The following is a 14,458-nucleotide window of genomic DNA, read 5'->3' as shown; positions in this document are numbered from 1 at the left end:
TTCCTGTCTGTTATAGTGAAGGTTTTCGTTGCCACTGTACTCTACAGGGGAATTGTTGGGTCTCTGTAAATCATAAATAACTGTGGTCTATACCTAGTCTGTAAAGTTTCCTGAGATTACTTTTGTTATGATTTGGCACTATAAATCAAATTGAATTGAATTGAATTGAATATATATATATATATATATATATATATATATATATATATATATATATATATATATATATATATATATATATATATATATATAAATTCAGACTAAATGTATTGTTTTATGGAAAATAAATACCATCATTCTGTACCCCTCAAAGCGCCTCGTGGGTGTTTTTTATTTCTTTTATTTTTTTAAATATAGCTTTTAATGAAGATTCTACTTATTAAACCTTTAACCTCCAATAAAATAAAAACTAGCCTGGTACAAAAAAAAATCCCCCTCAGTGTTGTCATGGAGATATGACCTAAACATACAGACTTAAATGTTTTTTATTTCTACTTTGTTTAATTATGCTGTGAAAACGGTATGTTTAACATGGGGGTCAATGAGAAAACTGCTCTATTATGTAAACTACCCCTAGTGGACATCGGAGAACTGCAGTTTTTGGCACTTCCGTATTGGAAGCTTTTATTCTGAAGAGGTCAGAGCGGAAGTGGTACCCAGGATACCGGGTGGTGAGGTGGAAGGAGTGACTGAGATGGCAGACTTGTCGTTGTATTTAGCTAATGTTAATGTTTCTCTGGGACAAACTATGGAAACCGATAAGGTTAGTCCGCGTCTTACTACTTACGACACTTTTCATGTTTGTGAATGATAAAACAAAGCTTTTAAAATAATAATAATAATAATAGCGAGTGACTTCTTTAGCCGAGAAGCTAACCGTCAACGCAAACAAAGTAGCTAAAGTGAGCTAACTTGCGAACCAGTGCAGTTACCGTGTTTTGTCTCATCACTTAGCAAGGCACGTTTATTTGTTTAACACAATTTAAACAACAAAGTAATTCAAAGTGCTTTTCATAAAACATTAAAAGCATTGGGGAAAAACAAACGCATAAGATTTAAAACACATTAAAGGTAATTTAAAACGTATAAAAGATGGTTACAGCTACAGCTGCAACTCTCCATGTTTAGTCCCGACTCTGGGGACACGGAGCAGACCTGTCCCATGTTTAGTCCTGACTCTGGGGACACAGAGCAGACCTGTCCCATGTTTAGTCCTGACTCTGGGGACACAGAGCAGACCTGTCCCATGTTTAGTCCTGACTCTGGGGACACGGAGCAGACCTGTCCCATGTTTAGTCCTGACTCTGGGGACTCAGAGCAGACCTGTCCCATGTTTAGTCCTGACTCTGGGGACACAAAGCAGACCTGTCCCATGTTTAGTCCTGACTCTGGGGACACAGAGCAGACCTGTCCCATGTTTAGTCCTGACTCTGGGGACACGGAGCAGACCTGTGCCATGTTTAGTCCTGACTCTGGGGACACAGAGCAGACCTGTCCCGTGTTTAGTCCTGACTCTGGGGACACGGAGCAGACCTGTCCCACGTGTAGTCCTGACTCTGGGGACACAGAGCAGACCTGTCCCGTGTTTAGTCCTGACTCTGGGGACACAGAGCAGACCTGTCCCATGTTTAGTCCTGACTCTGGGGACACAGAGCAGACCTGTCCCATGTTTAGTCCTGACTCTGGGGACACAGAGCAGACCTGTCCCGTGTTTAGTCCTGACTCTGGGGACACGGAGCAGACCTGTCCCATGTTTAGTCCTGACTCTGGGGACACAGAGCTGACCTGTCCCATGTTTAGTCCTGACTCTGGGGACACAGAGCAGACCTGTCCCATGTTTAGTCCTGACTCTGGGGACACAGAGCAGACCTGTCCCATGTTTAGTCCTGACTCTGGGACACAGAGCAGACCTGTCCCATGTTTAGTCCCGACTCTGGGGACACAGAGCAGACCTGTCCCATGTTTAGTCCTGACTCTGGGGACACAGAGCAGACCTGTCCCATGTTTAGTCCTGACTCTGGGGACACAGAGCAGACCTGTCCCATGTTTAGTCCTGACTCTGGGGACACGGAGCAGACCTGTCCCATGTTTAGTCCTGACTCTGGGGACACAGAGCAGACCTGTCCCATGTTTAGTCCTGACTCTGGGGACACAGAGCAGACCTGTCCCATGTTTAGTCCTGACTCTGGGGACACAGAGCAGACCTGTCCCATGTTTAGTCCCGACTCTGGGGACACAGAGCAGACCTGTCCCATGTTTAGTCCTGACTCTGGGGACACAGAGCAGACCTGTCCCATGTTTAGTCCTGACTCTGGGGACACAGAGCAGACCTGTCCCATGTTTAGTCCTGACTCTGGGGACACGGAGCAGACCTGTCCCATGTTTAGTCCTGACTCTGGGGACACAGAGCAGACCTGTCCCATGTTTAGTCCTGACTCTGGGGACACAGAGCAGACCTGTCCTTAACATACAGTTTAGCTACAGTACACAATGAGGATAATCATTTAACTACATATGACGATAGTTAAAGAACTTTGTTAGGTAGTTAAGTTTGATATGGTCTGACTTTTCATGAGTTATAGTGTGGGAGGGCACATCAAACTCCCCGAGAATATCTGTTAACATGTTTGCAAACTGTTTTGACAGGGTCCAGGAGGATCGACAGACTTTGAGAGGGTGGAAATGGAAGACTCTCCGGGGAGGCAGGGCCGGGTGAAGGTTCCCCGCAGGACCATCTTCTTTGCCAGTGGAGAGACCATGGAGGAGTACAGCACCGACGAAGAGGAGGAAGTGGATGAGCCTGTGAAGAGAGATGTCATTACTGTAGATACGGTAGGCTGTCAAAATGTTTTACAGTCACTTTACTGAAACCATCAGGATATTACAGATACTGAGGGCGCACTCACACTCGTGCTTTACAAAAGCCCACCTCTCCCAAAACGGTCTGTGGCCGGCAAGCTGGCCGCAGCTAGGCGCGGTGCGGTTACACTCACACTGGTCAAACGAACTATACTTTACCTGTAAAACCTGTTTGGGCACGGTACGGATGGCGAAAGGTTCACGTTGGTGTGGTGCGGAGGTGGAGGGTTTACGGCAGATTTGGTCGGATGAAAATATTCAAAAACAGTCGACAAGACGCACAAAAACTCTGAGGTCTACGGAAAGATTTGGAAACAAAGCCACGCATCGCCATGACGTCATCAATGCGCGTGACGTGTTACGGCGTGATGACGACGTATGGACAGGCAAGAAGCGTTCGTGCGAGGCCCAGGTAGTGTGAGTACAAACGGGCCTGGCCTGCTGGGGGAGAGGGAGGGGGGGTAAGTACCCTAAAGCGGGGCACGGGGCACAGATGGACAGCGTGAGTGCGCTCTGAAACAGCCTCGGATGTAATGCACTTCCTTGTCTCACGCATGCAAGACAGCCTCAATGCATAATGAGCGGCAAATCCATTACAGCAGTTCATCTCGAAATGTAAGATGACCTAAAGGTCCCATAGGTAAAAAGTGTGATTTCCATGTCATTTTTATTATAAAGCAGGCTGAGGTGCCGTATATACATACTGTCTTAGTATTAAATGCTCGCTCCACAGAAAAACAAAATATGTATCAAAATACCCTTCTAAGGGCGCACTCACGCTGTCCGTCTGTACCGTGCCCCGTGCTTTAGGGTCCTTGTCCCCCCTCCAGGCCCGTTTGTACTCACACTACCTGGGCCTCGGAGAATGCTTCTTGCTGCCTATACGTCATCACGCCGTAACACGTCACACGCATTGATGACGTCATGGCGATGCGTGGCTTTGTTTCCAGATCTTTCCGTAGACCTCGGAGTTTTTGTGCGTCTTGTCGACTGTTTTTGAATCTTTTCATCGACCAAATCTGCAGTAAACACTCCACCTCCGCATCACACCAACGTGAACCTTTCACCGCCATTGTTTGAAATGTCCGCGCATGGTCCGTCCGGTACAGTTGCACTCACACTGGTCAAACGAACTAGACTTTAGCCGTGAAACATGCTTGGGCACGGTACGGATGGACAGTGTGAGTGCGGCCTAAATGATTGTGGTGCAAGTGGTATTTTATAGACTTAAGTTGGTACAGATCCTCGCTAAAATCACACCATGATCATTTCAATATATCTTTCATTGAAAATAAGAGTAATTGTGCAAAATTTAACATTCTCTCCAATATTGTGAATCATAGAACAATTGCAATATCAGTCGAAGTAATCACAATTAGATATTTTCCTACTGGAGATCGAGTCTTCGATCAAACTGTCTCTTTTGTGTTTGACCAGCAGTTTGCGTGCCCTAACCCTAACCCTAATTTTCATGTTCTCTTCATATGTATTTTAGTCCAAACTGACCTGGGGTCCATATTTCTGGTTCCACATGTGGAGAATGGGCACCTCCACTATCTCAGGTAAAGCCGTCTACGGTCTCAGTTGGCGTTCATGCTGACAACGACCACTCACATCTCTCTAGGCATGTATCAGAATGCGTCTTACAGCTGGTTTAGCTTTTAATACTTTAAATATATTTGGTTGTTTTGAGGTTTACCTCATATCAGCTCCCAAGTGAACATCACAAAAAAAAAGCTGGGTCAAGTGTTAGAAGGTGTCTTTGTTATATGTGTGTGTGTGTGTGTGTGTTTCCTGTAGTGTGTGACTACATGGGAGAGAGACTGGCCTCTCTGTTCGGCATCACTACTCCTAAATACCAGTATGCTATTGATGAGTACTACCGCATGAAGAAAGAGGTAGGACGCACGAGAACACAAACATCAACTGTTAAAATAATAATAATTATCATCAGTATTAAATGCCACTCACACTGGTGTTGTCCCGCAGGAGGACGAGGAAGAGGAGGAGAACCGTCTGGCTGAGGAGGCGGAGCGTCAGTTTGCGGCGCAGCGAAGAGGTGAGCAGGACGCTCTTCATTCGGCCACTGTGGAGCAGCCGGAAGCTTCTGGAGCCTCCTTTGTAAACATTAGCTTTGAGCTGGAACCTGAATCTCCTCTCAACACTGCAGACGCCAACAGAGTCCCCTCTCCCCTCCCCTCCTGAAAACTGACGCTCACACACAAACACTAACATTCTGTTCACAAAACATTAATTTACTTAGCTGTATAAATGAATAATATTGTTATTTTTCTATGTTTTATTCTATAAAAGAGATCTTACACGTACACAGTGCAGGGTAGGATTAAAGGGCTGCGGAAGTGTCTGCACTGGCCTTAGCAGTGAATGTACATTTGTGTATAGTTTGAAATCATTTCGTTATTTGTTGACCAGACTGGGAGTGGGCTAAACTCACGTTGACATCTGTTGAGAAAGTGAAATAAATGCTGTTAATCTTATTGAGAATTAGTCATAAATCTCCGTTTTTCATTGATTAGAAACGCATGCGTCATCAGACCTGGGCATTCGGAGCTATAGCCCCAGATCTCTGTGCCATCTATTAAAAAAAACACCCTATAATGATGATGAAAACCGCCCAGTGCAGTGAACCTTGATGTGGTTGCATTAGCAGCCACATCGTAGCAGGGAAAACCGCACAATTCTGACGTTTCCACACTGACACGTGTCTTCAAAAGCAAACTTAAAGCCTTGTAAGGGCGCACTCACACTGTCCTTCCGCACCGCGACCCGGGCTTTAGGGTACTTGTCCCCCCTCCCTCTCCCCCCGCGCCCCAGCCCCGTTTGTACTCACACTACCTGGGCCTCGGCCAATGCTTCTTGCTGTCCATACGCCATCACGCCGTAACACGTCACACGCATTGATAGCGTGTGCGTGGCTTTGTTTACAAATCTTTCCTTAGACCTCAGAGTTTTTGTGCGTCTTGTCGACTGTTTTTGAATCTTTTCATCGACCAAATCTGCAGTAAACACTCCACCTCCACATCACACCAACGTGAACCTTTCTCCGCCATTGTTGTTAAATGTCCGTGCATGGTCCCTCCTATTTTCTATGTCTGAACAGGCGGACATAACGCTACTGCCGCAGGGCTCGTGCTCGTGCTCGTTCACGTGCGCACGCTCGTGCTCGTACATGTGCAAACGGCTCCGCTAAAGCCCACCTCTTTCAAGCGGCCGTGGGCGGCCCGCTGGCTGCAGTTATGCGCTGAACGGGTGCACTCACACTACTTAAAGGTACTAGGCTTTAGCTGAGAAAGCGGTTTTGGCCCGGGACAGAAGGACAGTGTGAGTGCGCCCTCATACATCCATACATTTAGAGAGTTTTGTAAAAGCGTGGTCTGATGCTGGCACTTCCTTTGTGTTCTCGGCCCCTGTCCGTGCCTCGTGTCTCTGACATCATTTCCACCCGGCGTTTGCATTTGTGAAGTGTCAGCTGGACAGTTTTACTTCCAAGCAGGGAGCGATGACCTCTGCAGTCAGCACTACATCCTAAAGGCTCCTGTACCGTGCTGCTCTTTGAACAGGACTCATGTGATATGTGGAGTCAGAGTGAAATGAATAGTTTCACATATTAATTATTAATATTTTGTTGACCATCAGAGCATACGGTCTGCCTGCTCAGATGGATGTTCTGTTAAATCTTAACTGATTCTGTGGCCCCCCTGGTTATTGCATTATGTCACACGAGTCATTAGAGATGGCACAAGTAAAACCATCCGTTAGTCCTATCTGTGCTAGGATCTTGGTACAGTAGCAAGCCAAGAACCAGCAGTTCATCTCATCTCATCTTCAGCCTCTTATCCGGGGCAGGGGACCCCAAACTTCCCTTTCCCGGGCCACATTAACCAGCTCTAACTGGGGGATCCTGAGGCGTTCCCAGGCCAGTGTGGAGATCTAATCTCTCCACCTGGTCCTGGGTCTTCCCCGAGGCCTCCTCCCAGCTGGACGTGCCTGGAACACCTCCCTAGGGAGGCGCCCAGGGTTCATCCTTACCAGATGATCCTGAACCACCTCAACTGGCTCCTTTCAACGCAAAGGAGCAGCGGCTCTACTCCGAGTTCCTCACGGATGCTGAACTTCTCCCCCTCTCTCTAAGGGAGACTCCAGCCCCCCTCCTGAGGAAACACAAGAACCAGCAGTTGGTTGTTCAAATTGACTTTAGTGCTTAACTCAAAGAAATTATTGCTTTCTTATATTTCGACTTGTCACAATGTAAATAAAAGGTCATTCTGGGATGATGATGCTTTAAGTGCTAATTGATTTCTGGAGAAAATGCCAAACGTTCACATTTTTAGCCGATATAGATCCAATAATATTTCACATCTTTGAAAATGTGCTGGTACTCAAATGTAGCGTCCCACGTACGGTGCTACCACCTTTAAGTGTCCTTGTTGAACGTTTCATGAGTGTTTAGCTGCGCAGCAGGCGTAAATGCTGACGCTGCGCTATCCTAAGCTTCTTATTAATTATTTTAATCCTGTGACGTGGCGGCGTGGCGGCGTGGCGGCGTGGCGGCGTGGCGGCGTGGCGACCCACCTCAGATCTCAGAGCAGCGGTGTTCAGCCAGAAAGGATGCAGAGAAATAAACACACCCCTCTGAATCTGATCCAGGTCAGTTACACTTGGTGGGTGGAAGTCTTTCACTCATCAATGAAGAATGTTGTTATTATAATTATTATTATTATTCAGGCTTTCTGATGCGTAAAAAGGGCTAACGTAGCAAACTTTGAATGCATATGTATATGTATTTATATTTTCTGCGTGTTAATAAAACCGTTAAACATTTAAAAGGTTGACTTTTGTTGTTTTTGTTATTATATATAACAGATTTGTTCACAGTGATCCTGTTGTTGAGGGTTTTCTAACAATGCCAACCATCTGATCTGGAAAAACTCTTTCCTACTTGTTTAAATTTTGAATAACTTTTCATTCTCCGTATCTCAAGACACAGCTCTGCGACATGTTTCACCAAGAAATCAGTTTCCATTTACCTTCAACATCACCACAGTGTCATAAAACATACAACATAAGGCAAACGTGGGTATTTTCATATCTACAGTTTTTATTACACACGACTGTTCTAACATGTCGTCATCACTAATGACCTTCAGCTCAACTTAGATGAAGTATTGATTACAGCTGCTTTAGTTTAATTTTACAGTCAAGCAGTCATTCATTCAGGGTTCGTACAGGTGCTTGAAATCCTTGAAAGTGCTTGAATTTTAACGTGTTTTCAAGGTTTGAAAAGTGCTTGAATTTTGGATAAAGTGCTTGAAATCTTATCTGCATTTATTTCACAACAAACAACCATAGAAAAGAAATTTTATTCCTTTCCTTCTGGTGTTATGAAACAATTTATAGCGTATGTATATGTTCATAGAAACATTTTACCACAGCTGTATGGTGCTGGAAAAGCTTGAAAATGACCTTGGAAAAGGCGTACGAACCCTGTTCACTACATGTTTGTATCTGGGCTTTTTGATTTCCTGTTTATTAGTGTTAGGCTGTGTGTGGTGCCTGTGTCTCTCTGTCTCCCTCTATGCAATCAGTGTGTGTGTGTGGAAGAGTGTGTGTGTGCAGGTGTGTGCTGCAGGACCACATGGCCGAAGAGGAGTGCTGCTGATTGGTGGATGGGGACTATTTATGCTGCCTGGTTCCGGCCTTCGCTCTCTCTCCCTCCCTCATCCCCAACCAAGGCCTGATGTGTGTGTCTCTGCAACCTTTTGTTAACCCTTATATTAAAGGAGTAGCCCGTAGGAATGAGAAGCCCTTTACTTTAACCCTTTTTCTCCTGTCTTTGCACCTTAGTTAGGTTAGATCCCTGTATTTTGGTTTTCTTTGTTTTGAGTAGGTCAGTGTAGAGAACTGAGTTTCGTTTGTTGTATTGGGCCGTTTCCCATGTCCGAGCAAATAAAGGCTACTGTATAGAGTGAAAACCCTGCTTTTGGCCATTTATCTTGGGGATGGGAGGAGCGAGGGGGCTCAACAGGTCATGTTGCATCCAGTTCCCCTAGGCTGGGACGTTACACCTGTTTGATTTCAGTGGGTTTCAACGATGATCTGTTTCAATTATACAGAGAAAAGTGAAACATTCAGGCATTGTCAGAAAAGGCAAACATTTTTATTTTAAAAGCGTTAAATAACAAAACATGTACAAGGTATTCACAGGAAAATAACAGGCAGGAGGATCAAACCACTCGCTTCCTAACAAGGTACACCAACTTTAACCATTCAAGATGAAAAACCATCTTGCGAGACTTTCCCAAATCTTGAGTCACCATCTTGACGTAACCCTGTGTCGAGCTTTCCTCCTTCTGTCTAACTCATTCATCTTTCTCCCCCTCCCTCCACTCATTCCCTCAAGGTCTTCACATTGTGGACATTGAGGTAAAACTGAACCAGAGGGAGTTGAGTGCCGACGCTTCATCGGGACACTTGGCCTTCAGCTTGGGAGTGAAACTGTGACCTTTTGAGAACAGGAGTGTCTTTACCGCACCTCGACCTCGCATCCTCTTCAGCTGTCGTCCAGGTCAGCTGTGTTGCTGACGTCGTTGTCGTTGGCAACCAGCACTTCTCTGTTCTCGTAGGTCCAGAAGCCGTTGAGGTCAATCAGGATGCTGCTGACTGTATCGCCCTGGCAACTGTTCACCAAGTCCTGGAGAGTGATCTTGTAGGGGTCTTTGGGCTTCACCATGTCAAAGATCTCATCCTTAGGAGGGGCAGTGATCAAAATGTTGATTTTAATTATTTTTTCTACCCCAAAAAACAAATTGTCTCTATTTGGCACAACAGAGGGTCATCTGAACAGCTTCCAGGACCTTCTATCAACCAAAATAAATAGTCGCCATCTTAAAAGCACTAGCAAGGTTGTGCACAGTGTGCGTGTGTGTGTGTGTATAAGGTCAATATACCTTGACATCCTGGAAGGTGACAGGCTCCTGACCGTGAATCTTCATCTGCTCCTGAATTGCCTGATAGAAGAAGCACAACAGTCTGGTGACACACTGACGCAGTGACAGAGTGAATGAGTGATCCTCATAAAACGGGACTTTACCCTGAAAAAATAGTTGAGGGAGAAGACGTTGAGGTATCCTCGATTCTCCATGTCCAAAAGTTTAAAAATATACTGTAGCGCTGCTGGCTCCTTCCTGTTTTCCAGCGCCAACACAAAGTCTAGGTAGGTCTTATAGTCCTGAGATAGAAGAAGAGGAACGTAATTATTTATTCTTACTGCAAATACAGGGCGGTCTAACGCACCTACAATGACGCACAGAGGAGAGGTTTAGATGTGTGTGTCAGCTGTCCAGAGAGGACACACTGTGTTCGCTCAGCAGCTCAATATGACCATTATGAGTTTGCTTGAAGGTGAACATTAACATACAGACAGGTGAGCAATTACAAGGAAGAGCTGAATAAATGGGAGGATTTGACTTTGAACTATATTCCACTGGAGTTTCAGGAACTTGGAGAATGAATGACAAGTAGCACTGGAGCCGTCTCCTGCGGGAGCTGCATTCGGTCGTACCATTTCTCCGTCGTAGGTGAGGCACTCCTGAAACACTCGGTCCAGGAAGACGGAGGTGAGCGTAGCCGTGCCGTAGCGTGAGAGCTCCTCTTTGCTCAACATGCCGTTGTGGTCCTTATCCAGGTTGAGGTACTGGCCTGTAGAGATGCAAAGATATTAAAAAAAGATGTCAGAAATAACAGAAACATGAGCACGGCCGCTGATTTGATGCGAGACTGAAAACCTGACAATCAGGCGCAGACGTTTTCTCACCGTAGACTCGGAGAGCCGAGGGGGCTGAGAACCAGTTGGACTCCTGGCTCTCTTTAGAAAGCTCCTCGTCTCTCAACTGGGAGCACAGAGGGAGAAGGAAACAGGGTGTGAGAGGGGAAAGGCAAGAATGGACCTCAGCTGGTCTTTAGACTTACAGGAGTGCTGCCTAACAATGAATTTGCCTTGTAATGCTGGACGCTTTATAAAAGGAAGGAAAACAGTGGATTCTTATATTTGTCCCTTCAAGAGACCTGGTTTCTGTCCTTTGAGTGCCTGCTGGTAGTGTAGAAACCTAACAACATTATATAACATATACCTACATAACTGATTACAAGGAAGGTATAAACAGACCCAGGAGGAGACGTGAAATAACTACAATGAACTCATAAAGGTTTCAGAACTGTGAGTGATACAAAACTTCTACCTCCAACAAGTCATCCAGAAAACTGCAGGCCAGTATGTCCTGGATCTTAATCTTTCCTGAAGAAGGAAAACAAACACAAACACCCTCAGTAAAGAAAATGTCATCTTTAAACGCATCATAGCCGCAGATATCACTTTAACACTCGCTCTCTCAGGACACGTCTCCTTACCTATTGCCTCCGTCTGTATTGTCCATTTAAAGTGCCGTATTTCCCGCACTATAAGCCGCACCACATTATAAGGCGCGCCTTCAACGAATGGCTTATTTTGAAACGTTTTTCATATATAAGGCGCACCGCATTATAGGGTGCATGGAATAGACGCTCCAGTCGAGGCTGGGGTTACGTTAAGGACCACCTCTAAATTCATTGATGTTAAGTTGGCGTGCTAGCACGAGTAGCATCCATCTGCAGACCCGGAGCACAAGTTTTTTTCAAGTGAGGGGCTTGTGTCAAGAGAGGGGCTTGTGCTCCGGGTCTGCAGCTGGATAGTATTGGCTAGCGCTGTTGCCTTCAGTTGAATAGTGATCGTACGGACTCGTCTACTTGCTGCTCTCTGTTCAACAACCCACTGTTGGAGTTTGTCCTCCAGCTGCAGCCGTCTAGCTCTGTTCCCTCTAAACTCTGTTTAGTCTTCTTTACTCGGCGCAGGTCGTCTTGTTGCTTCCTCCACTTCGGCACCATTGATTGGTTCATGTTAAACTCTCTGGCTGCTGCTCTATTCCCGTGTTCTACTGCGTGACTAATGGCCTTGAGTGTAAACTCTGCGTCGTAAGCGTGTCTCTTAACAGGAGCTATTTTGGGCTCTTTACACAAACACACACATGGAAATGAAACGGCACGCTTCACGCAGTCGTATATCTCAACATGCACCGCGCGTTACTTCTTCTACGGGGGAAAATAGAGTCGGCGGCTGCTCACCGTAGTTGGAGACCTGTTGTGGCTCAATATTGGTCCAGCACCGGATTATAAGGAGCACTGTCGGCTTTTGAGACATTTGAAGGTTTTTAGGTGCAACTTATAATGCGGAAAATACGGTAGTTCATACTATCCTTTGACATGTGTTATTCAACATTTTTTCATGATGTGTGGGGTTCAGTCTCACCTGTTCGGAGAGGGTCGAGGAAGAAAAAGAACTTGCGGACAGCGGTGCACACATAGAAGGAGTAGAAGGACTTCTCCAGTCCGTCCAGCTGAGGCAGAGTGGGGATCAGCTCCAGGATGTAGTTCTCAAGATCCTATACAGAATAATGTTTGTTTTTAGAAAAACTACTGCCTGTTTAATCCTTTAAAAGAGGAAAATCGTGCGTGGTTAGTGATGGAAAGGCTTACCGACTCTCTGAGGTGGCCCTGTCCTGCTACATCGTACAAACTGAGACCTATCCGAGTCTGGTGCAGCCATACTAGATGTACAGAGAGAACAGAAGTGAGCGACATCCACTGACAAGATATTCAGCACTTCAGATAAATCCAGGTGAATAAATCACATATCAAGGGAAGTATCTCGATGCAACAAGTTCAGAAAACTGTTTCTCGACAGTTCCTGTTGTTCTACTGATTGATATACAGTAGATATATCATACTGATTTGTCTTTGCAGATTTTTTGCTTACTGCCAAACGTGTAAAAAGAGACAAGGTAGACGAGAAAACGGATGTCCAGACCTTTCCTCATGACGTAGTTAAAAAACTGCATGATGGAGATCCTGCCGTAAGGGTCGCTGTGGAGCAGCTTGGAGTACACTCTGGCTGTGAAGAATTTACTGGAAGGAAGGAAGAGAGGAAAGAGAGGAAAGAGAGGAGAGAAGGGGAGGGAAAGAGTTGAGTAACTCTATTTTACTGTGATAGAGAAGAAAGGTTTCCCCCCTTGCTGTTAACATGGTTCTTCCCAGATACAGAATTGTCTTAGCTGGATTTTACTTTTCTAGACCTTTTCAAGATTCAGTTGGTCTGTCGATCTTAGCCGACGTTACTTTGAGAGGCTGTAGCAGGCTTCAAACGGGTCCTTTGATCTCCGACCTCAAGAGATCTGAATGCAAACGGGATCTATATGAAAGGTTTTATGACCATCCCATGCAGTTAGGGCCATGTATGATGCAGTCCTTCTCATGCAGCACAAATGTTTTATTTCAGCCTATTCTAAAATGATGTATTTGAATATTTCTGCACACTGGTCTTGAATTTCATAACTGGGTCCGACCGGAAAACTGAGACTCTTGTGGATTCAGGGAGCAGAATCGTATTAGTGTGTGATGGCGTTAGCCCCCATAATCCGGCTGCTAAGTCTGTCGAACACCCTTTCAGAATACGATTTCCGGGTCCAAACGCTGCGTTGAAACAAAACAGCCAAACGTGTGAATTACGATCACCTCGTTCATCAGTTAGACGTCTTTTTCATTGATAAGAAAGAGGTAAAATGACAAGTACGTTTTTTAAAAAAAACTCAGATCTGTAGAAATACGAGGATTGAACCGGCTCAGACCCGGAAATCATATTTTTAAAGTGTGTTACATCACGTCCTAACAGCCGGTTAGCAATCTAATTGTTGTGAGACCATCTTTTGAAACTAAAATGAGCTGTTTGGACCTCTAAAAAACTTTATAGCCACAAACTAGAGTCCTAGGGCATTGAGATGTTGTATGGCTTCCCTCTATATGAGACATAACAGAGCATGGGAATGACCATCATAATGTCTTAAGCCCTTATACGCTCTAAACTTTAACAATGGGAATAGGCACCGAAACAAAACATCACAGGTTTATGACTATGAAAAACCTGACCCACAGTGCTGAGGGTCTGGAGCTTGAAACTGACACAGGACACATTAACCACCTGTGTCCACACCCCACAGAGTGCGTATTTACAGTAGCTTAAGTTGTTTATGTGGACAGATGCATCTCTGGTAACCTCCAGCAGCCGTGATCACATTTTCAATGCAATTAGGATTTTCTGTGTGTTTGCCTGAGTATATATTTATCCCGTCAGCCGAGACACTTTGACGCCAGGAGGATATAAAGGCGGTGACGGGGGATTTCCCATAATCAACCTTTGATCCAGCATGAATCCTTGGCACAATCGAGAACACATAAAACAAGATTGGCACAGGGGGGTTTTACACAAACTGTGCAGCCGCCAGTAAACCTCTGGGAACTCCCTGTTACTTACTTGCACTTGGGCCCAGCCTTTTCCCCCACCTGCAGGTAGGCTTCATAGCTGATCATGGCCTCTTCTCCACTCACTGGAGGCACCTGGTGCTTATCAAGCAGAAACCACAGATTCTACAGGAAGACAAACAGGAGGATTCAAACACAACACAAGCAGATGGACACTGTACACCGAACGGTT

At 45.4% G+C, this 14,458-nt stretch overlaps 2 protein-coding genes across 2 annotated transcripts in view; one reads left to right on the top strand and one right to left on the bottom strand.

Annotated features, from left to right (window-relative positions):
* Window positions 1-662: 662 nt before the first annotated feature.
* On the top strand, window positions 663-7,682 carry fam177a1 (family with sequence similarity 177 member A1). Its single transcript, XM_083924223.1, has 5 exons — window positions 663-763; window positions 2,647-2,832; window positions 4,355-4,421; window positions 4,660-4,757; window positions 4,849-7,682. Exons 1-5 carry the CDS (start codon window positions 695-697, stop codon window positions 5,062-5,064), a joined length of 636 nt encoding a protein of 211 aa, XP_083780349.1. The 5' UTR covers window positions 663-694; the 3' UTR covers window positions 5,065-7,682.
* Window positions 7,683-9,032: 1,350 nt separating this feature from the next.
* ppp2r3c (protein phosphatase 2, regulatory subunit B'', gamma) overlaps window positions 9,033-14,458 on the bottom strand; it is an 8,130-nt gene continuing 2,704 nt past the window's right edge. The window contains exons 4-13 of the mRNA XM_083923878.1: window positions 14,279-14,391; window positions 12,779-12,876; window positions 12,448-12,518; window positions 12,221-12,353; window positions 11,118-11,173; window positions 10,694-10,769; window positions 10,442-10,578; window positions 9,971-10,108; window positions 9,828-9,887; window positions 9,033-9,625 (exon numbers count right to left, since the gene is read on the bottom strand). Coding sequence (XP_083780004.1) covers window positions 9,431-9,625; window positions 9,828-9,887; window positions 9,971-10,108; window positions 10,442-10,578; window positions 10,694-10,769; window positions 11,118-11,173; window positions 12,221-12,353; window positions 12,448-12,518; window positions 12,779-12,876; window positions 14,279-14,391 — 1,077 coding nt within the window. The 3' untranslated portion in view covers window positions 9,033-9,430. The remainder of the gene's footprint in view (window positions 9,626-9,827; window positions 9,888-9,970; window positions 10,109-10,441; window positions 10,579-10,693; window positions 10,770-11,117; window positions 11,174-12,220; window positions 12,354-12,447; window positions 12,519-12,778; window positions 12,877-14,278; window positions 14,392-14,458) is intronic.

The sequence above is a fragment of the Echiichthys vipera genome (assembly GCF_963691815.1).
Source record: "Echiichthys vipera genome assembly, chromosome: 12".
Classification (NCBI taxonomy): domain Eukaryota; kingdom Metazoa; phylum Chordata; class Actinopteri; order Perciformes; family Trachinidae; genus Echiichthys; species Echiichthys vipera.
Note: the sequence above shows the minus strand (reverse complement) of the source record. Positions and strands in the feature narration are given on the sequence as shown.

Excerpts from the sequence above, each read along its gene's own strand:
- fam177a1 (XM_083924223.1), top strand. The coding sequence starts at position 695 with ATGGCAGACTTGTCGTTGTATTTAGCTAATGTTAATGTTTCTCTGGGA. Across the intron at positions 4,422-4,659 it reads GGGCACCTCCACTATCTCAG|TGTGTGACTACATGGGAGAG; the intron begins GTAAAGCCGTCT and ends TGTTTCCTGTAG. Across the intron at positions 4,758-4,848 it reads ACTACCGCATGAAGAAAGAG|GAGGACGAGGAAGAGGAGGA; the intron begins GTAGGACGCACG and ends GTTGTCCCGCAG.